This window comes from Aethalodelphis obliquidens, unplaced genomic scaffold (genome assembly GCF_003676395.1).
Source record: "Aethalodelphis obliquidens isolate GAN/ISIS:26980383/991018 unplaced genomic scaffold, ASM367639v1 scaffold14, whole genome shotgun sequence".
Taxonomy (NCBI): Eukaryota; Metazoa; Chordata; class Mammalia; order Artiodactyla; family Delphinidae; genus Aethalodelphis; species Aethalodelphis obliquidens.
The window spans coordinates 28172861-28192868 of record NW_020837958.1 but is presented as its reverse complement, the minus strand read 5'-3'; the positions used below and the strand labels follow the sequence as shown (position 1 = coordinate 28192868).

The 20008-nt window shown below is 54.0% G+C and overlaps 1 protein-coding gene across 10 annotated transcripts in view; it reads right to left on the bottom strand.

The window, feature by feature from the left end:
* Positions 1–1467: 1467 nt before the first annotated feature.
* ABCC8 (ATP binding cassette subfamily C member 8) overlaps positions 1468–20008 on the bottom strand; it is a 75897-nt gene continuing 57356 nt past the window's right edge. For 7 of the 10 annotated variants that reach the window (XM_027115278.1, XM_027115271.1, XM_027115272.1 and 4 more), the window contains 19 exons: positions 19444–19524; positions 18012–18149; positions 16380–16505; positions 15347–15446; positions 14878–15119; positions 14607–14779; positions 13428–13497; positions 12775–12932; positions 10980–11072; positions 6971–7073; positions 6316–6429; positions 5845–5965; positions 5564–5694; positions 4641–4719; positions 4326–4434; positions 3820–3923; positions 2902–3035; positions 2376–2438; positions 1690–1827 (listed from right to left, as the gene is read on the bottom strand). In XM_027115278.1, the coding sequence (XP_026971079.1) occupies positions 1690–1827; positions 2376–2438; positions 2902–3035; positions 3820–3923; positions 4326–4434; positions 4641–4719; positions 5564–5694; positions 5845–5965; positions 6316–6429; positions 6971–7073; positions 10980–11072; positions 12775–12932; positions 13428–13497; positions 14607–14779; positions 14878–15119; positions 15347–15446; positions 16380–16505; positions 18012–18149; positions 19444–19524 (2277 nt within the window). Of the gene's footprint in view, positions 1828–2375; positions 2439–2901; positions 3036–3819; positions 3924–4325; positions 4506–4640; positions 4720–5563; positions 5718–5844; positions 5966–6315; positions 6430–6970; positions 7074–10979; positions 11073–12774; positions 12933–13427; positions 13498–14606; positions 14780–14877; positions 15120–15346; positions 15447–16379; positions 16506–18011; positions 18150–19443; positions 19525–20008 lie in introns of those variants that run through there. The other 3 variants (XM_027115270.1, XM_027115275.1, XM_027115279.1) reach the window with 3 other exon arrangements.

Sequence of the window (20008 nt, the reverse complement as noted above, 5' to 3'; positions counted from 1 at the left end):
TGAGGCCTCGCTTGCCAGGAAGGCGAGCCCCCCACCAAAAGGGCTCAGCCTCCTGCTCTGCTCCGTCCTGCACCTCCTCATACTCATCTCCCCCAAACACTGCACTTGTCAGGTCCCTTTCGCATTCAGAAACCTTCTCCACTTCCCTTTTGTGCATAGGCATGTCCCAGACTCCTTGTCCTGGCATTCAAGGCTCTCTGCTTATCTAATTCTCACCCTTCCCATGCCCAACTTAAATCCTGCCTCTCCCAGGAGCCTGCCAGGCCTCACAGAGCTCTCCTTTCCTGAGCTCCTCTGGCTCCTGGAACAGCCAGAAGGGTCTGTGCTGGACCCCTCTCCAATGACTGGTGGATTTTCTTTGCACCGTATGACTCTGACCCCCTTGCATACAACAAGGATGAAGGCCCAAGACTCCTGGGTCTGCACCCCAAGGGCCTGGTACAGCCGGTACTGAAGGCAACGTGTAAATGATAATAAAATGATACGCAAACAAGCACCTTCCTTTCTTGGTGGGACAGGTATACACTCATGTCTCATGATGCACGTGGAGTCTGAGGACAGCTGTTTTTTAGTCTCCCCAGTGTCTGGGCCCCAGTATGTCCCAGTCACTACCTGGCCGACTTGTGGCATATGTACTGTGCTTTCTCTCTGAAGGGCCGCCCTTCTCCCACTTCTGAATGTCCCTATGTGTGGGATGGAGATGGGGACATGTGATTCAGGCCCCTCTCTTTTGCAGAGGGGTAGGATGTAAGCTGGAGGTGCTAGTGGCCATCTGTCATGGGGGAGGGAGAGGAAGATGGAATTCGTCACCCCTGATGTCAAACACCTGGATCTAGCCGTGCTTCAAGTAGTAACCTCCTGGTCTTCTCAATCACATAGGATAATAAATTCCACTGTTTAAGCCACTTTGAGTTGGGTTCCTGTCATTTGCAATGTAAATAATGCTAATCCGGGGTACCTGGGGACCCACAGTTTTAATCCAAGAATTAAACTGAGAAGGAAAAGGGACCAAGATATATGCAGATCTGCTACCTTATCTGATGAGATAATCACAAAAATACTATAACTCTGTTATGGACTGAATTGCATTCCCCCCCAAATTCATATATTGGAGCCCCTGCAATGTGATAGGGCCAGTGAAGAGGTAATTTAGTTTAAATGAGGTCATAGGAGTGCAGCCTCATCCAATATGTCTAGTATCCTAATAAGGAGAGGAGAGAGATAAAAGGGGTGTGCACACAGAGGAAAGGCTGCATGAGGACGCAGCTAGAAGATGGCTGTCTGGAACCGAGGAGAGAGACCTCAGGAGAAACCAAGCCCGCGACACTTTGATCTTGGACTTCCAGCCTTCAGCACTGTCAGCAATAAATTTCTGCTGTTTAAGCCACCCAGGCTATGGTATTTTGTTGCAGCAGACGAATACGACCTAGCAGACTAAGACAGCCCTCATGTCACAGGTGAGGAAACATGCTTTTGCCCACACTCACAGAGCTTCGTCAGGTCTGCCTGATGCTAAAGTCAGACTGCTTCCACGGGACCCACGGTCCACCCCAGTCCCTGCCCACCAGACCCACGGCCTCAGGTAGGAAATAACCAGTCTCTTTATTTACAAGTGATTTTACAGTTAGAGAACCCAGGCGGGAGGTGGGGGCAGGGTGGGGCATGGGATGGCACTTGGGCTCTGGTAGGTCACTTGTCTGCACGGACAAAAGAGGCGAAGACGCTGTCCTTCTGGCTGAGCAGCTTCTCTGGCTTGTCGAACTCAAGGATGGCGCCGCGCTTCAGGACGATCACCAGGTCTGCACTCAGGATGGTGTGCACGCGGTGCTGGGCGGGGCAGGAGGGGCTGTCAGGGTGTGTGGGGGGGGGGGCGGGGGCAGCTGAGGCATCCCTCCTGCAGCTTGGAGGAGGGGGCATGTGGCCAGAATGTCTTATCTCTGCGGTGACTGCCCTTTCCCGGGGTGGCTGTAACTCCAAACCCTCCATCTGCTAATGCCACCCTCTCCCTCACCAGGTCTCAGCTCTGCCCCACCTCCAGGCTTCAAGACTCAGAGATTCTCCCAACGCCCCCATCTCCCATTTGCTCTGGAGAAGTAACCCTATCCTAGCTCACAGGGCCTTGGGACAGGAGCGGACCTTGGAACCTGGAGAAAGAGGGGAGGTCTGAGGGAAGTGCAGGCACAAACCCTCCTACACCCCAAATCCTGCAATCCAGGCTCGCTGCAAGTCTGCCAGACTCCTTGCCCTGCACTGCCACAGGGTCCTCTCTTGATTACCAGGCGCAGGTGAGCCCAGAGGCTGCCCACTGATGACAGCCTCAGGAGGCCAGCTGTCTCTCTGGGTGTCCCCCCTGCACCCCATCATGGGCCCCTTACCGCTATGGTGACCACAGTGCGGTCTGCGAAGGCCGTCATCACCACCTTCTGGAGGATGTTCTCCTGCCAGGTCGGAGCAGCAACTGTTGGCTCACCTGCCCAGTGGGTGGGGTCTGGCCTGGCTTCTGGCCCAGCTCCCATCTGACCCCAACCCTAGCCCCACCCCCTCCCTCTGGCTCTAGTCCCCATAGGACCAACCAGGTTCCCAGTGTTCAGGGGCTGGGTTCCGCCTGTTGGGAGCTCAGCTGTGTGCATGTGTGTGAGCCGTGAGTGTGTCTGGGTGTGCTGGGTTGTGGGGATGGGTGTGAAATTTGTGGGTCCGTGTGCAGCTTGTGCGTATATGTGTTATATTCCAGCCTTAAGACTAGCTGGAATCAGGGTCCCCCAGCCTGTCGCCTTTTCTGCTCCACATGACTATTGATGTTAAAGGCAACTTGAGTTTCAGGACTATTTTGTGCAACCTTCTCCCTAACACCCCCGAAACCCTCTCCAAGACTCCCACCCCATGGGTGTGCCCAGCACCGACCGTGGCCATGTCGATGGAAGCCGTGGCTTCGTCCATGATGAAGATGCTGGTCTTCCTCACAAAGGCCCGGGCCAAGCAGAACAGCTGCCTCTGGCCCTGGCTGAAGTTTTCCCCGCCTTCCGTGATGATGGCATCTGGAAACAGCCCCAGGAAGGGGGCGCAGGGCTGCGTTAATTCTGTGTTGTGAGTTTAGGGGACCGAGTGGCTTGGGGTTTCAGGAAATGTGTGTACAGGGGTAAATATGTAGGTGTGTGTCATGAGTACAGGTGTGCACAGGGTGGCTGCACCTTACACAACACGGATGCCATCTGCTAGAGTTACAAAGAGAAGAGCACTCCGTGGAGTTATGCACGGCTGTGGCCCTGGGCAGTTCTGGGAGGCGCATGAGCACAGAGTGTGTCCGTCCTGCATGTGTATAGGCCTTGGTGGGGTGATTTTCTGAAGCCAAGGCTTGGCCAGCCCCCAGGTCCAGGGGTTTCAACAGATACACCAAGGTTCTGCTGACCCCCGGGGTGGGGACACAGTCTTCCCAGTAGCCTCGATGAGTGACCTGTGCCTGTGGTTTCCAGTCAGTCCTCTCCTCCCTCAGGGCAGAACGGGGCAGGCAGGTGGATATGGAGGGCAGGGCTGAATATACCGTCATGGTATTGGGGACTTGCAAGCTCTGTCTCCTTACTGTAGCCCTGTGCCCTGTAGGAGAGGCCAAATCCTGACTGACCAGTTGTGTGACCTGGGACAAATCACTTGACATCTCTGAGCTCCTATATAGTGAGAAGTAGAACTTAATGGTCTCTGGGATCCTGCCAGACCCCAGACTCTAAACTCTGAGCAAAGCTAAGACACGGGTGTGAGTTGTCCCTTCCCAGCCCTCACAAGCGTCCTTTAGTACCCAGCCTGTGCTCAGCCAGGAGTAGTTACCGAGGCCTCCGGGCAGCGCCTTCACCACCAGCTTCAACTGGGCTATCTCCAGGGCCTCCCACAGTGTGCTGTCAGAGCACTTCTTCTCCGGGTCCAGGTTAAATCTGGAGGGTGACACACAAAGCCCTTAGAGAGGGGAGCAGGGGCCTGGCTCTATTCCCAGGGGACGCACAGAGGGTGAGACTGGTGAAGGGAGCAGTGAGTGGGAACTGATTGACTTGGGGGTCTGGCTGGGAGGGGGCAGCAAGGTGCTGGCAGTGGGTGGAGGAAAGCATCCCAGGCTTGAGGGTTGGGGGACCCCTACCAGTGCCTAGGCCTAATGGAAAAGAGAAAGGCATGAGGTGCAGCTTTAACGAACCCGTGCCAGCCCTTCATGCCCAGAGCTAGAGCAGGGCTGCTGGCCCAGGGAGGCTCATCCACCCCTTCCTCTCTATGCCCCAGATCTGGAGGAGCGGAGCCGGGCCTGGGGCTGGGGTGGGCCTGGTGGCGGGGGTCAGGGGGCTCACCGGATGGTGCCGCTGAAGAGGACGGGGTCCTGCAGGATGATGGAAAGGCGCGAGCGCAGGGTGTGCAGCGGCAGTTTGGCGATGTCGATGCCATCGATGATGATGCGCCCTGCATGCAGACAGTGTCACAGGTGGGGCACCAAGGAGCGGGGAGACGGTGGCACTGGGGACAGGGTCTGCCTGCAACATGGGTCCCAATGAGGATGCGGGGGAAGGCAGTGATGGCTGGGCCTCCTGTGACGTCTGACCATACCCAGGACTGAGGTCCCATCTGGTGGCTGTGGGTACATGAGGGGTGCCCGTCACACAGCTCACCTTCGAACATGTCCACCATGCGGAAGAAGGCAAGAGAGAAGGAGGACTTCCCACTGCCTGTGCGGCCGCAGATCCCAATCTGGAAAGAGAGGAGCAGGTACGCTGTGGGCACCTGGGGTGTCTGGGAGCCTCTAGTGCTGGGCTGTGCAGGTGTGGGAAGCCCCAGCATCTCTTCTCGTCCTGGTGTTCTGACCAGCATCTCTTTAGCTAGGGCTGGGCCCGGGTTTGGGCTTGTTTCCTGCAGTGGATCCAGAGGGGGCTCCTACTTGGCTGGCTGGGTGTGGTACATGACTGCAGATGTCTGACTGCAGGAGCTGGGGACACGGGTGTCTCTCTATGTGCCTGGGTGTGGCGGGAGGGCACAGGGGTGGCTGAGCGTAGTGCACAGGATGTACCCCACCTTAAACTGGAGTCGCCTCTCACCCCATCGCATCCGATACGGAGACAGAGGTGGTGATATAGAAGGATAAGAGAGGCAGGGACAGAGGTACATCTAAAGGTCAGAGACAGTGAGACAGACAGCCACAGACAATGACAGAGTGAGAGAGACAGAGACAAAGAGACAGGAGGAGAGGGGCAGCGTCGGAGCAGAGGGGGAGAGAGGGGGGAGTCAGTCAGAGTCGGATCAGAGTGCCAGACAGGAGCTCCCTCCCCAGGACAGGGCCTCACTCTCTGCCCCAGGACCCTGCTCTGAAGTTCAGGGTACAGTGTCCTGGGAGAGCCCCTAACCATTTGTGGGGGGCCCTGACAAAACCCTTCTGAGTCAGGGGAGTCTGGGGTGTCCTGTCCATCTCCTTGGTGGGTGAGTGAGGGCAGCAGGAGGAGAAGGCGAGAGGCCCGGGCCTGGGAGACTGGGGGGCCCTGAGGGCCAGGAGGTGACTCTGTGAGGCGGTCCAGCCCTCTGCCCTCCCCGCTCCCCTGACCTTCTGTCCTGGGGAGATGAGGGCGTTGACGTGCTTCAGCACTGGCTTCAGGGAGCTGTCGTAGCGCACGCTCAGGTTCTGGATCTGGATTTTCCCTTGGTCTGGCCAGTTCTTCGGGATCAGTGATGGTGCTGGGGGACGGGCTGGGGGTCAGCTGCCAGGTGTGGGCCACAGCTGGTATCCAGGCATGCCCTCCTGCCCCCAGGCTCCTCATGTCCCCCTCAACCCAAACACACATCCACGCTGGGTCCTTTCCCCAGAAGTCCTCCCGCGCCCCTCACCCAGCAGCCCCTCGTAGCGCTCTGCTTCAGTGTTCAGGAGCCCGTGGATGCGTTTCACGGCTCCCAGCTGGAGCTCCATGTCCGCCAGGTTCCTCACCATCCAATTGAGGTAGTTGGACACCTGTGGGGAGCAAGCCGTTCACAGTTAGTGATCACTTGGTCCTGTCCCTGGCCACCAGGATGGCTCTTCTTACAGTTGAGGATGCCTTTTGCTGCCCACCGCTGACTGTCCAGGGGGCCCTCCATGGAGGTTACAGTGAGTGTGGATCCTCACCCACCCCCACCTGGGGCCCAGGCCTGGGTGAAGGGGCAGGGACCTGCAGTAAGCCCTCCTGTCCACATGGTCCCTCTGGCATCAGACTCGGTATAGCTTGGGGTAAGGCCTGGGAGCGCCTCAGTCAGGGAAGGTGCCCTGGGCTTCCCCAGGGGCTGGTGTCTGACTCCTCCCCTGCCCCACCTGCTGCCACTCACCATTAAGGCGTAGGTAAGGCCCAGGCCCACCAGGCCGGCAGAGAGCTCCCTGTGCAGGGAGTTGGAGATGGAGGTCACGGCCGCGATGAGGACCACACATGCACCAATGTACTCCTGCAGAGGGAGTGGAGCTGGCCTGGACCCTCAGGGGCTGAAGGCACAGCACCCCTACCCCTCACTCCCTTCAGGGCACAGAGCAGCTCAGCCGAGACTCAACCCCAGCCCCGCAACACATCATCAGACACACAGGAGGCTGTGAAGGCTGGAGCCCTAGTAGACAACGTATGCACACAGCTCTGCTCCCCCGGCCCCCAAGGCCAGCACGCATGCCTCACCAGCTGGCCCACACCTGTCATATGACCCACTTCAGACACACCTGTCACAGCTAAACACACAACTGTTCTCGCTCTTGGCACACACCTCAGACACACAAGCGTCCAGGCAGTGATATAAGGAAGGGAGGGCTCAGGTCAGACACGGGGAGGACCAGCAGAGTTGGGAGAAGCAGGAGGGCTCGATGCCCACCCCGAATGCACACCAGGCCGGTATCTGTCCTCTCTTCCCACCCTCCGGCCCCTGTTTGGCCCTTGCTCTGGCTGCACAGCCCTATGAGAACCCCCTGTCCTGGGGGTGCGGGGAGCTGGGGGCCACTTGCCATGCGAACTTCGAGCCACCTGTTGGCGGCCGTCAGGAAGAGGGAGGCGATGTTGTTGGAGTCCGTGTATTCAAGGAGCTTCTGCTGGAACCGGGCCTCGTACCTGGGGGGAGGATGGGGAGGGTGAGGGGGAATAATCTTGGTCTGTGTAGCCCCCGGGACTTTCCTCACCTGCAGAGGGGGCTGCCTGGGCCTCAGCAGCCCCCAGACATGCCACCTCTGCCACCTTATGGATGCCACTCCTTCCTGGAACTCCTTCCCAGCTCCCTCCTGCTTATTCAAACCTGTCAAAGGTGCCACCTCCTTCAAACACTTGTTTTCACCCCAAGACCTGTTCTCCTCTGCAGGGCTTCCCTGTTACAATAAAGCGCACCTCCACCCACCCAGGCGCTCAGGCTGGAAACCCAGGAATCATCGGGATTCACATCCAATCCCTCAGTCCTCTTATTTCTTTCTCCAAAATAGCCCTGGCCTCTGCCTGCCTCTGGCCTGCTTCCTGCCCACTGCAAACTCACTTGGACTATTGTATCAGCTTCCTGATAGGTCTACCTGCTATCTCCCTTCAGTCTACCCTCCACACAGCAGCCAGCATAACCTTTCTAAGTCATAAATTGCATCCTATCTCTCCCCTGCTAAGAATATGAATGACTTTTCGGATAAAGAACAACCTCCTTGCCAGAAGCCTGTGTGAGCCAGCTCCTGCCAACCTCACCCACCTCCTTCCATGCCACAAATTCCCTTGCTCACTGTGTTGCAGACACAGAAATTACAGTAAAGTAATTTATTACTTTACTTGCCTTTTTTCAGTTTTGTGACCATGCCAAGTTCTTCCCCACCCCAGGGCCTTTGAACATGCTGTTCCCTCTGCCTGGAAGGCTTTCTCCTCTGCTCTTCCCAAGGCTGACTCCTCTCCACTTTCAGGCTTTACCTTAAGTGGCACCTCCTCAGAGTGGCCTTTCCTGACCTCTTTTTCTCCATCTCTGCAGCCTGTTTATTTCATAACCTCTGCTCATATGTTAATTTCTCTAGCTGTTTAGTGTCCATCTCCCTCACTAGACTGTAAACTCCATGAGGATGGAGACCATGTTTGTTTTGGTCACTAATGTATCCCCAGCACCTGGCACTGTCAATAAATATCTATCAAACGAATGAACCTTCCCTGACCCTCTAAGATAGATGGGACCTCTCTGTACCAGGAACTCTGGAGGCTTCTTTCCTGCCCTCGTGCCCTCATCACGTTCTCCCTTGGGTTACTTTGTAGGGATCTGCCTCTTCTCTCTGACAAGCCTGGGCTCCTGGTGTCGCTCTCCTTGGCCACCCCTTCAGACTTTGCACCAGGCCTAGAGGAGGGGGCAGGTGTACTTGTTTGATGGTGAATGCAAGAATGAATGAAAGCTGTCTCAGCATATGCTCTCAGGGAAACAACTGAGGGGACTCAGAAGAACTCAAGATGGATCTCGTGGGCATTTGCTTTTCACTCCCAGAAGCTGTTTGTTCTGCTTCGATTTTTTCTGGGTGGAGGGCCTGTGTCTGAATCATGTGTCTGAGGAGAGCAAAGCAAGTCTCTGAGTTGTGAGAGGTGTGATCGCCCAGCCACAGGGTCGATGTGTGTGTGTGGGTGATGTGTCTGAGGGGAGTGTGAAACCATCGGTCTGAGGGTCTGTGTGAGTAAGTGGGTGTTGTAGATGTGTATGTATGTGTGAGTGCATGTGTGAGTGACTGGGGAGTCTGAGGGGTGTGTGACTGGCCTGAGGGGTGGGTGTGCATGAGAGTGTGTGTGAGATGGGAGCTTCTGTGGTAGGTGTATGACGGTATAAGGAATGTGGGAAGAGCCCCAGTTTGGGGCCATGTGGACCCCGGTTGGAGTCTGAGAATTATTACTTACAGGCTGTGCCTCAGGACCAAGGCTCAGTCTCCTCACCAGTAAAATGGGGATAGTAATAGTTCCTACATGGACTGAAACAACCATTCAGTGTTGGGCACCCTTGAAACTTTTCTTGGGAAAAAGCAGGGCCTCCAGAAAAACCCGGAAGGTCAGCCAGGCCTGGTTCCCAGCCCAGCACCAGCTCTCACTGTCTGTGTGACCTTGGGCTGGATACTCAGCCTCAGCTGTACAGCGTGGCTTCTCCTGCCTATGTCATGAGGCTCTTACGAGGATTAAATGTAATAGCCCACACACATACCTGGCACGTGGGAAGTGTACAACCAATAAATGCCAGGTAGCTCTCAGCAGGACAGGCCTCTGGGCAAAAAGCCAATGAATTCAACACATTCAGGGATGATGTAAAAAGTCCTTCACTCAAATTTAAAACTCATTGACCGTGTCAGTGCAGGGTGTGGGAGGCCTCCCAGGCAGCAGTTTCTCTGGCTAACCGCTGGCTTGGTCTGAGACTGGTTGCAGGATGTGGGCATACACTCAGATCCTACTGAAGGGTCTGGCCCACTCTAGGAAAGTCGCACTCTCTCTGCCCCAGGCCCTGCCCAAAGGCCTCCAGGATATCAATTCTAAGAGGAGCATCACCGAAACTTAGAGTAGAGGTTGGCCCAGGAGTGTTGAGGGGTCTGGAAGGTGAAGGAACTGGGGAGTTCAGGCTTGAGAAGAGGAGGAGGCTGGAAGGAAACCCTGGAGTCATGCCAGGCTCCAGGGAGCTTCTGTGGGGAAGACAGCACAGGCAGCACAGTGGCAGGGGATGTCCAGGAAGCAGAGCCAAGGCCATGGCAGAGCTCTGCTTTGCTTTGCTTTACTAGGACAAGACCCCAAAGAGGACCTCCCATCGGCCCCAGATGCCCCAGAGAGTGAACTGGGGCTGCGGTGCTGTGCCAGGAGCCTGGGCACCTCTCCCAGGGCAGCTGCTAGACTTTGGGGGTTGGAGGGAGGAGATGCAGGCAAGCCTCCTCAAACCCTGTCAGCTGGCCCTTGAGCCCTAGGGTTACTGGACACAAGGCTGGTGTCACATGGTTACTGTCATGCCCCGCACAGCTGTGCCATCCTAAAAATAACCTAGAATCATTCTCTGGGTGAGGCTTAGAGACCAGAGCCCCAGTATCTGGGTCAGGGGTCTCTGGCCTGTCTATCTGGAGGAGAGATGCCCTAATACTTCAGACAGAGACTGAGGTGGGGAGCAACAGCCCCCTCCACTCCCAAGGCAGCCTCAGATGCTTCTGTCAAGCCCAATATCACAACTCAGAGTGGCAAGAGGATGGTGGGAGTTTTGGAGGAACTGAAACTGAAGTTTTGGGAGAGTTCCTCCAGCCTGGTGAAGTCTTATCTCCTCTTTGAGTCCTAGCACTAATGACACCTCCTCAATGAAGCCTTCCATGACTGCCTCCCTTCTATGTTCCCAGAGCCTGTGTCCCCCTTTCTTTCAGAGTACTTGTCACGTGGGTTTGCCCTGGCCTGCTCAAAGCCTGGACTGTAAATGCTTCCAGGGCAGGGGCTCATCTGACTCATTTTTGTCTTTTTAGTGCCTGGCGTGGGGCTTGGTGAACACTCAGTAAATGTTTGTTGAATGAACAAGCAGGTTCGAATCTGTACTTTGTGGGACCTTACAGAGAGCCTCAATTTCCTTATCTGAGAACTGGGAATAATCAAGCTTTCCGTTTCAGATTGCAGCGCAGAATGAATGAGACTGGCAGGTAAAGTACTCAGCATAGTGTTTGGCTCACAGGAGAGTCTCAATGAAAGATGGCCTCAGGGCTGGCCCACACCATGTAAGGGCCTTTCCAGCATTGATTTGTGAGGAACTGTCCCAGCCTTTTCTCTTTTCATGTTTTGCCTTAGTTCACAGAGGCCATGGGCTTGGCTCTAGGCCTGAGATTCTCCTCTCTGGATCATGCCGCTAGAGCCCACTAGACCTGACACCTTGGGTGGACTGGCCTTGGGGACTGATGAGGGGGTGGGAGACATGTGTCCTGGGCTTTCCTAAGCAGAGCCCTGAGAATTGAATCTCATGACCTGTGACCCTGGCTCCATCCCCACCCCCCTACCCGCCCAGGGTGAATCTGGCACCTGAAGGCCCGGATGGTGGTGAGACCTTCCACGGTTTCGGCAAAGTGCGAGAGCAGCGGGAGCTGGGTGGTGTCGTCCAGCTGCTGCAGGTCCCTGTGCAGGGGAGCAGAGCCAAATGGTTAAGAGGGCAGCTCAGGGCTCAGCCTGGGTCTGAATCCTAGCTCCACCTCCTACTACAGTGTGGGCAAATAGCTTCACCTCTCTAGGCCTCAGTTTCTCACCTGTAAAGAGGGGAGACAAGGGTACCACCCCATCAAGCAGTCGTGAGGACTGGATGAGCTCGTTTATGTAGATGCTTAAGCAGAGCATGCTGAACGGTTACTGTTATCCTGGGCATCGTCCACCTCATGTCTGCATCTATCTATTTGCTTTGCCGCACCGCCTCACTCTGCAGCAGTGTTAGTTCCCTTTCACAGACGAACAACTTGAACAGCTAGTCAAAGGAACAGAAAGACCAAACTCCACGCTTTCAGTCCCCTCCCCGATAACCACCACAGGCTTTGGATTTAAAGAGCTCCTGGAGAGGGTAAGGCCAGTGGTTTCCATGGCAACAGAATTATTCCTGCTCCCCACAGCTGCACCTTGACAAGTGTATTAGTGCCAAGGGGGTCAGCTTGGGAATGCAGGAAGCAGCTTTCCTGGACAACCTGTCCCCAGGGCCAGAGTGGGTGCCAGGGGAACAGGGTGGTTTCTCTGGCAGAAGAAATGAACCTTGTAGATCAGCCTGTACGGTGTTTCAAAAGCCACTGTGATTTTGTGAGTATCAGTGCACTATGTTCCATGTGGGTACCAGGGGACTCTGGATCATCCAGGCAAAAAGCCGTTTATACCAATCGTGATCCTTGTGGGCAGGGTAATTGTGGCCAAAATGTATCTAAATTTCATTATTATTATCATAGCCAATCAGTATTTTGACTCATTTCTAACAAACTCTGTGGACTTGAGAGAGGTACTTAACCTTTCTGACCACAACTCCTAGTAAGAAACACATTTTGTATCACGAATCAGTACACACACACCCCCATACATGACCAAAACAAAGGTTTCATCAAGCAAAGCTTACTGTTACTATGTGAATACAGTCTCATATTTTCTATTCTATTTCATTAAAAAAGTTACGGGTTGTGATCTATGATACTGATTTCATGACCCACTGATAGGTTGTGATTGGCAGTTTGAGACACACTGGCCTAAAGATTCTTAAAAATTGTCCCTACAAATCTTTGCATCTATGAGCTTAACAGAATCACTCCCAGAAAGAACTTCCAAGAGAACATTCTTAGAAAATTTTGAGTAGGAAAGAGTCATGCGTGGCTCCAAGGCTCATGAAGGCGAATGTGATCAACGCGAAAGGCCATGAGAGGCTCCCTCGAGTCCAGGCTTCTAGCCACGCTCTGGATCCACGTGGGTGGGGAGGTCTGGTCGCCATAAGACCCCTCACATCAGGTGCCCTCTGATTTTATGCATCAGCCATCAGCCTGGACACTGGAATCATACAACTCTCCCGGGAAGCACTTTGGCAAAACGAACGAAGGGCATAATCACGTGCCTACACCCTGACCTAGCAATCCCAGTCCTGAGCATATCACCCAAGCAAACAGTTCAACTAGTAACTGCAGTGTGTGCGTGTTGACAGATGGTTATATTAGGGTAGTGGAATATGAATACTTCAATTTTCCATTGTTTTGGGGGACACGACTCTACTGCTTCTACGATGATGATTCTAATAACAGTGCTGAAGTGCCTGTTGCAAAGAACTTCCCATCCCTCACCCCCTGGCAAGTGCTGCCATCACCTGGATGCCACCCGGAAGTACTTCTGGATGAAGTAGCACACGACAGCCAGGGGCAGGAGGGCCACGAGGAACACAGGTGTGACATAGGAGATGACAGCCAGAGCTGAGACACAGAGCAGGGTGGAGCGGCTCAGGCACTCCAGCGTGGACGGGATGTGCTGCAGGAGGGGAGGGTGAGAAAGGGAGGTGAGTGTTGGTATTTGATCGCCTTCAGTGTGTTACCTGGAGTCATATTTTGCTCTCTTCCTTTATTACGGGTGCATGTCTTACCCCTGCAGCTACGCTGTAGGCTCCCTGAGAACAGGAATTAGAGCTTTGTTTTTCACCATCTAGTATGATGGCAAATAAAGAACACAGGCTAAATCAAAATGAATATTCTCCACAAAATCAGTCACCTTGGTTTAGAGTATGTTTGCAACCTTATTGTGAGCCAGAGTGGGCTTGGATGGAAGCCAAAGGGATGTGGTTTCCTTCAGCCTTATTAGGAGGGTCTCCCAGGGGAGGCCCCAGGTCCTGAGGCAGCATTATAATCAGATGGGGGCCACTGGGTTCCTACCCCAAGGCTCTGATCTGGGGAAGCCAGTGCCAGACAGGAAAAGCTCCTGGGGGCCTGGCCTCTCTGAACTGCGGAAATGCGTCGCCGTCCTGTGTACCTGGTCGATGGTGTTACAATCGGATGAGAACCTGTTCAGGATGCTTCCAAGGGGTGTGGTCTCGAAAAACCTAAGAGGTAACCAGAGGAGCAGTTACTCATGTGTTTACTGATTTCCTTCCTGTTTACTGAAGGAGGACAGTTATTTCTTTCGTTTCAATGTCTATGGGGTCATCCCCAGGTCTGCTTTCCCAGGGGCATGCGCCTTTGCAGGTCTGTAGACATCTGGCCTGTGTCGCTGAGAATTTGGGTGGCCACCCAAAGGAGTGCTGGCCCCTCCCCAGCCTCTCTGACCCTACAGCCCACGTGTGACCTCTGCCACCGTTCTCAGCTTATCGCTCTGCCCGACACACTCAGGACTCCCTCTGTGTCCTCCTAGGGACACAGAGTTCTCTCCAGAGGGACAACTCTCCCAGGGTGGGGAGGGGACAGGGCCCCGGGGCAGCTTGTTGGCCGGCTGACCCTGCAAGGCCACTCCAGCTGTCAGCACTCCGACTGTGACCCAGAACCGGCACAACCCCAACAAGAGGATTTCAGAACCACAGATCTGGACAAATAGAGGGTAAGTAAACCTGGAGGCCGTGTCTGTGGGCCACAGAGTGCTCACAAGGCTGAAAAGTAAAAAGTGCAGATGGTGAGGTCTGGCATTGAGGAGGGGCCAGATAAGCTGTTTGCCTACTGCATTTGTAAACCGAGTTAGCCAGCCAATTGGGCTGCGACAGCCTTAAACCTCTTTCACACCAAGCAGCCTTTGGGGGTTTTATCCATCCCATTACGGAGGATGAGAACAGCTTCCCTGTGTGTCCCTGGGGTCAGAACCTGCAGAATGGCTGCGGGCGGAGAGAGAGGCAGGCGAGGTGAGAGCTGAACCGTGGGTGGTACCTGACTAGGGAGGGGAAACTAACATTTACGCAGAGCCTGCAGACACTCGCTGTGAAGGGCTGTGGTGACAATTAGATGAGCTAACCATGTAAGATTCCTAGCACCATGTCTGGCTGAGTACATGCCAGTTTCTCTCTGCTTTCTGCACCGAGGAGGGCACTTTTCTCACATCATCTCCTTGAGTCACCCCCAGAAGCCTGCGACAGAGATCGTATATCCCCATTTTATTGATGGGAGACCTGAGGCCCAGAGAACAATGACTTGCCCATAGCCCAGCACAGCCAGGGGAGAGGCCTACCTCATGGGAGCCAGGATGATCCGGTTTAGCAGGCTACAGTGCAACCTCTTGGCCACCTTCAGCCCTGTCCACTCCACTGTGATGGATGTGACAAGGCACAGCACGATGCCCAGACTGCAGAGCACTGTGAACACCATGGCGTAGACGGTCTGGTCGAGGGAGCACTCCTGGGCCTGGCAGAGAATGAGGCAGGGTCCTGCGGGGGGGCGGGGGGTGTCCATGCTCAGCCCTCCCCCCACCCCAGCCCCGGCACTGGGGCTGCTGGCCACACCTGGCTGAGGGAGCAGTTCCTGGACATGGGGCTCAGGATCAGGGCGCTGTCAGTCCACTTGGCCAGCCAGTAGTCAATGGCCACCAAGACCATGTGCTTGAGCAGCTGGGAGAAGACGAGCAGTGAGAGAAGCAGGATGCCGGCCGAGGACAGGTACTTGCTGCAGGCCCGCCACGGGATCTTGGCGCGCTGGTGCAGCACCGACGACAAGTTGTCCTCCTCCTCACTCTCGGCCGCCTCCTCTGTAGGCCGCAAGAACCCTCCCTGTGGCTTCACACTGCACACCCCTCTGAGGGGAACCAGGGGGGTGTGTCAGCCCCACTTACAGATGGAAAGACTGAGGCACACAGATGGGATGGGATTTCATCAGAGGCACACTATCTCCCCACTCCCAGAACCCCAAACCTTAGTCTCCTCATGGTTGATCAGACCTCAGGCCATGATTTCACTCCAGTCCCACTGTCTGTACCTTCCTCTTCTTCCTCATCCTGCAGGAGGCCATCTCTCGAGGACATGGCCCGGGGCAGGCCCTGGGGTGGCTCTGCGGCTTTTCGCTCCACAATGGTCTCCTGAAAGACAGGTGGGTCTGGCCGACGTCCTTGGGGTGTGCAGAGGGGAAAAGGGAGGGTAGGGGGGCAACCACCCCCAGCGATGTCCAGTGTCCGTTTCCAGGTTGCCGCTGCCTGGGGGACGGTCCAGATGGACACGTTTGCCTGACAGAATTTCTTCCTTCCCCTTCATCAGCTACCAGCACCCCTATATCCCTGTGGGAGACCGCCTCTCCCCTATTCTTAGTCTCTGTGATTCAGGGGCTGATCATTCTCCCTTGCTCCTGGGGTGTGCACGTGACCCAGGACTGGTTAATCTTCACATTCCACATCCCTGACCACAGTGATTTGTTTGGGGTGGGCACATGACCAAATCGGACCAATAAGAGTCAGCCCTGGGACTTTGCTAAACTGTCATGAAAGAGGCACTTTCCTTCTGGCAGAGTTGTTGACCTGGGAGAATGGAAACCTGAGATTGCCAATGGCCCTCATTGTTACATGAGAATGAAGCCAATGTGAGGTGAGTAGAGCCAAGGGACGGTGCGAAATAGATTCCTGATGATATTGCTTGACTACCTGGATCTAGCTCCACCTGAAGCTATGGCATTGACTTTCCGGTTCCTTGAGCCACTAAATCCTTAACTACCCACCCTTTTTATTCCTTTGCTTAGCCAGTTTGCATTGGTTATCTGAAGCTTTGTAACTGAATGGTACCTGACTATCTCAGGATAAGCGGAAGTCATCCCCCTGACTCTGTCTTGGGTAGCTGGCACAGGTACCGGCTCTCTAGTGGGAGCAAGTTCATGCCCAGCTCCCACATCTGTCCTTTGTGTGTGTGTGGGGGGGAGGAGGGGCTTCCTGGGGCCAATGAGGGCAGGAAGACCTTTATGAGTTCAGGTTCTAGCAAAACCTTCCCCTCAGGGGGTGGCTGACTGACCCCCAAAATACACCCACCTTCTCCAGCTCTTGGTCCTGCCGGTTCATGAGGGTCTTCCAGTGCTCAAAGAGCTGGCACTCAGACCTCTGGAAGTCCTTGAGCGTGCCCTCTCTCTGGATGGTGCCATCCTTCATGGCGATGATCTGGAAAGACAGAAACAAACCTGGCGGGGGGCTGGCTGGGGAGGAAGGGAGGAGGCCACAGCCCTGCCTGACCGAGAGCTCTAAGATGGATGTACACAGAGCACCTATCTCTTCCCCACCACAAACGGCCTCCAGCTTGCCCACTGCCCTCAGCAACACACTCCAGGATTTAGAGTCTGGTACCTCTGGGCGGGGGCGGGGGTATTCTCAATGGTTGCCCCGAGGTTGATAGAAGGGTTTGCAGAGCAAATTAGAGCATCCTGGTCAAGCTGTCTGGCTATCCCCAAGGACTCCAGCAGTGAGAGCTGTTTCCATACACTGAAAGGGCTAATAGCACGTTACCCTTAGCTCCTCCTCATGGCAGGTCTGATATGTTCCACCCGTGTTTGGCAAAGCACCTGTTGGTCTAAGTGTGTGTGGCCTCTTTGAAATCAATAAAACTTATTTTATTTGAAACATTCAATGTTTTATACTCATGTAGACCCATCAGTAATTCAGAAACCCATCCTGCTCCTCTCACCCCCACCCACCCCATGCTGGGGTTCAGGGACGGATGCCCAGGAGTCCTGTTCACTGACACCTTGAGGAAACAGGCACCTCCGTATCTGCCTTCTTTGGACGAAAGATTGTCCTGAATTGTCTCACCAGAATCACCACAAAAACTCAGACACAAACCTGCACCTGCTTTAATAGCTTTTTAAAGAAATCTAATTTTTTTTCTTTTTTCTGCTTTAATATCTTTTTGTGAAAATCTGGATCTTTTTTTTTTTTTCCCACAGTAGAGGGAAGATCTTACCACATGTAGAAGGAAGACTTATTTGGGGGGAATTAGCAGGGCCGATTAACACAGACCTGAAGCTTAGGAGGACCTCAATTTCCCCGGACAAATTTATGTAGGATTCAGGCAAGACCCAGATTTCACAAGTCACATGATTTCCATCTTAAAAATTAAATGCTTTCCAATTATTTGAAAAGCAACTATTGTCTTCATGTTGAGGAATATGGGAATTTAACTGATGTGGGATTTCACAAAATTGCATTCTACTGGTAATATTGAAGTTTCTATTACCACTGCCGTTGTTTGTTTCCATATTTTCCATTTGATCCTAACTTGAATCTGATGCACTAGTGGGCAGGAAGATGGCTCTCCCCTCCAAATGGGCACTCCCCAAGGCTAGGGGGGGTGAGTCATCAAACTGGGCAGGAAACAGAGGTAAGAACTGAGTGTCTGCTTCTTTTTGAGACTTCTTTGTGCCAGCCTTGTGTGTACCCACATGGGGCCCGTGTCAGGATATGGATGTCTGCAGCTCTAGGTGATACCAAACCCTTGGGCTATGCAGGGTCTCCCTGATTGGCCCAGCCTGTGTGAAGCCATCCATTGCTGATCTCTTCTGCTTTGTGGCCCTCAGCAGTTGCTACTGAGACATCTGATTGACTCCTTTGAAGACGCCCGACTGCCTCTCCCGCCTCAGCCCTCCACAGCTTGACCCCCTTGTGGCCCCTCACCCAGTCTGCATGCGGCAGGTACTGCAGCTTGTGTGTCACTAGGACCACTGTCCGCTTATCATCTCGGAGCAGCTCAAGGATCCCAGACTGCATCAGGTGGTCACTCAGATGGACATCCAGAGCTGAGAAGGGGTCATCCTAGGCAGAAGGGAGAAGGTAGGGACACACGTGGGAAGAGGGGATAACAGTGAGCATAAAAACCACCAGAGTTACACCAGCTCTATTTTAGGGACTGACACGAACCCAGCCCACTGCGTGGTCCTGGACAGTGCAACCAACCTTTCTGGGCCTCAGTTGCCTCGTCTTGAAATGGGGCTATCAGTTATGCCTCTCAAACAGATCTAATCACAAGCACTTCCTGACTCCTGAACCGCCACTGACTCCCTATAGTTTATTAAGTCTGAATTCCTTAGCACACTAATCCAGGCCCTTTATTTACCACCTGCTCAGTCTTCCTTTCCAGTCTCACTTCTCATCTGTCTTGTGCAAGCTCCCTACACTCCAGGGTTCCAGGGAATTTGCCATTCCAGGCCTTTGCCCAAGCTGTTTCCTCTGCCTGGAGTGCTGATCTGCCTCTTGTCTGTCTGGTGAACTGTTATTCATAGTAATAGTGGAGGGTGGAGAATAAAGCTGGGGTCAGAGACCTGAGGTTCCTTCTTCTAACTGTCTGTCCAAATGGGCTTCCTCTTTCCTTCTGTTTAACTGACTCACTCTTCAAGACCCTCCTCTAGGAAGCCCTCCCTGATTACTCTAGCCCTCACAGTTGTCTCCCTGGACATAGTCTGTGTCACACAGTTTGGCTTTCAAGTGGGCTGTGGCTCTTAAGTGTGGGTAAGCTCTGTCTCCCTAATCAGACTCTCAACCTTTGAGGCCAAGGGCTAGGTTTTAGAATTCTTCAGTATCAACTAAGGTACCTCACTCAGAACTTGGCATGAAGTAGGGCAGGTATAGATAAGTTTTATCTCATGTTTGATTACGAGTGGTTAACTGGAGTGCTGTGTCGAGAAGGATTCTGAGGCCAAGTTAAGTTTCCATGGGAAAGAAAGCTGTGATCAATTAGCAATGTCTGCTCTGGGCATGAGATGTGAAGTGGTAACTCACCTTCCACGTATTTGCCATTTTTATAGTCGGGCTAAATAAATGTTAATAGGTTGGGGCTGTCCTACAGGGAGGAGGCCTATAATTACTACTCGCCTCCCCTCATGGCTACTGCAGAGCCCCGTGTGAAATCCACATGGGTCAATTGGACTAACCTTGCCTCAGTTTCTCCATCAATAAGATGGGTAGGTAATATCTCTGGCAGGAGAGGATTGCTCCTGGAGGGGGAGGTGGTTGGGTGATGGTGTGTGTGGGACTGTCTATCTGTGTAGGCAATGAGCCAAGGTGGCAGCCGACACGAGGGCCCCAAGGAGGTACCAGCTGGTGTACTCACCAAGAAGACGACGTTAGTGTGCTGGTAGAGGGCTCGGGCCACGCTGATGCGCTGGCGCTGACCACCGGACAGGTTGATGCCCTGCCGCCAAAGGGGAGGAAAGGTCATGCCCTCACAGCCCTTCAGGAGAGACTGTCCTGGCCCCTCCTTGTGAGCTCTTTGGGAGGGAGGCCTGGCTCTATGCACCTCTTTGCCCCCTCTTCACCTGGCAGAGAAGGGGAACTTGTACATGTTTACTGAATTCATTCAGAAGTGGGGAGAATGATTCCCAAGGTGCTAGGGACCATCTGACCCATGAAAACCAGGATGGAGGAAGGGCGGATTTAAATCACACATAAGGAGGACAGCCACAGAAGAATCCTATTTATTTAAGCTTATGGAGGAGGGACCCCGCCCGGAGAGGGAACAGGAAGAACCACCCTGGGTCTAGCGCAGTGTTGTGCGGGCTCTCAGTACATACTTGGGGCATGAATGCAGATGTCAAGTCATCTCCAGCCTGGGAAAGTGCTAAGCTGACCTCTGCACCAAGCAAGACCGAAAACTTTTCGAGGACAGCCACCAACCC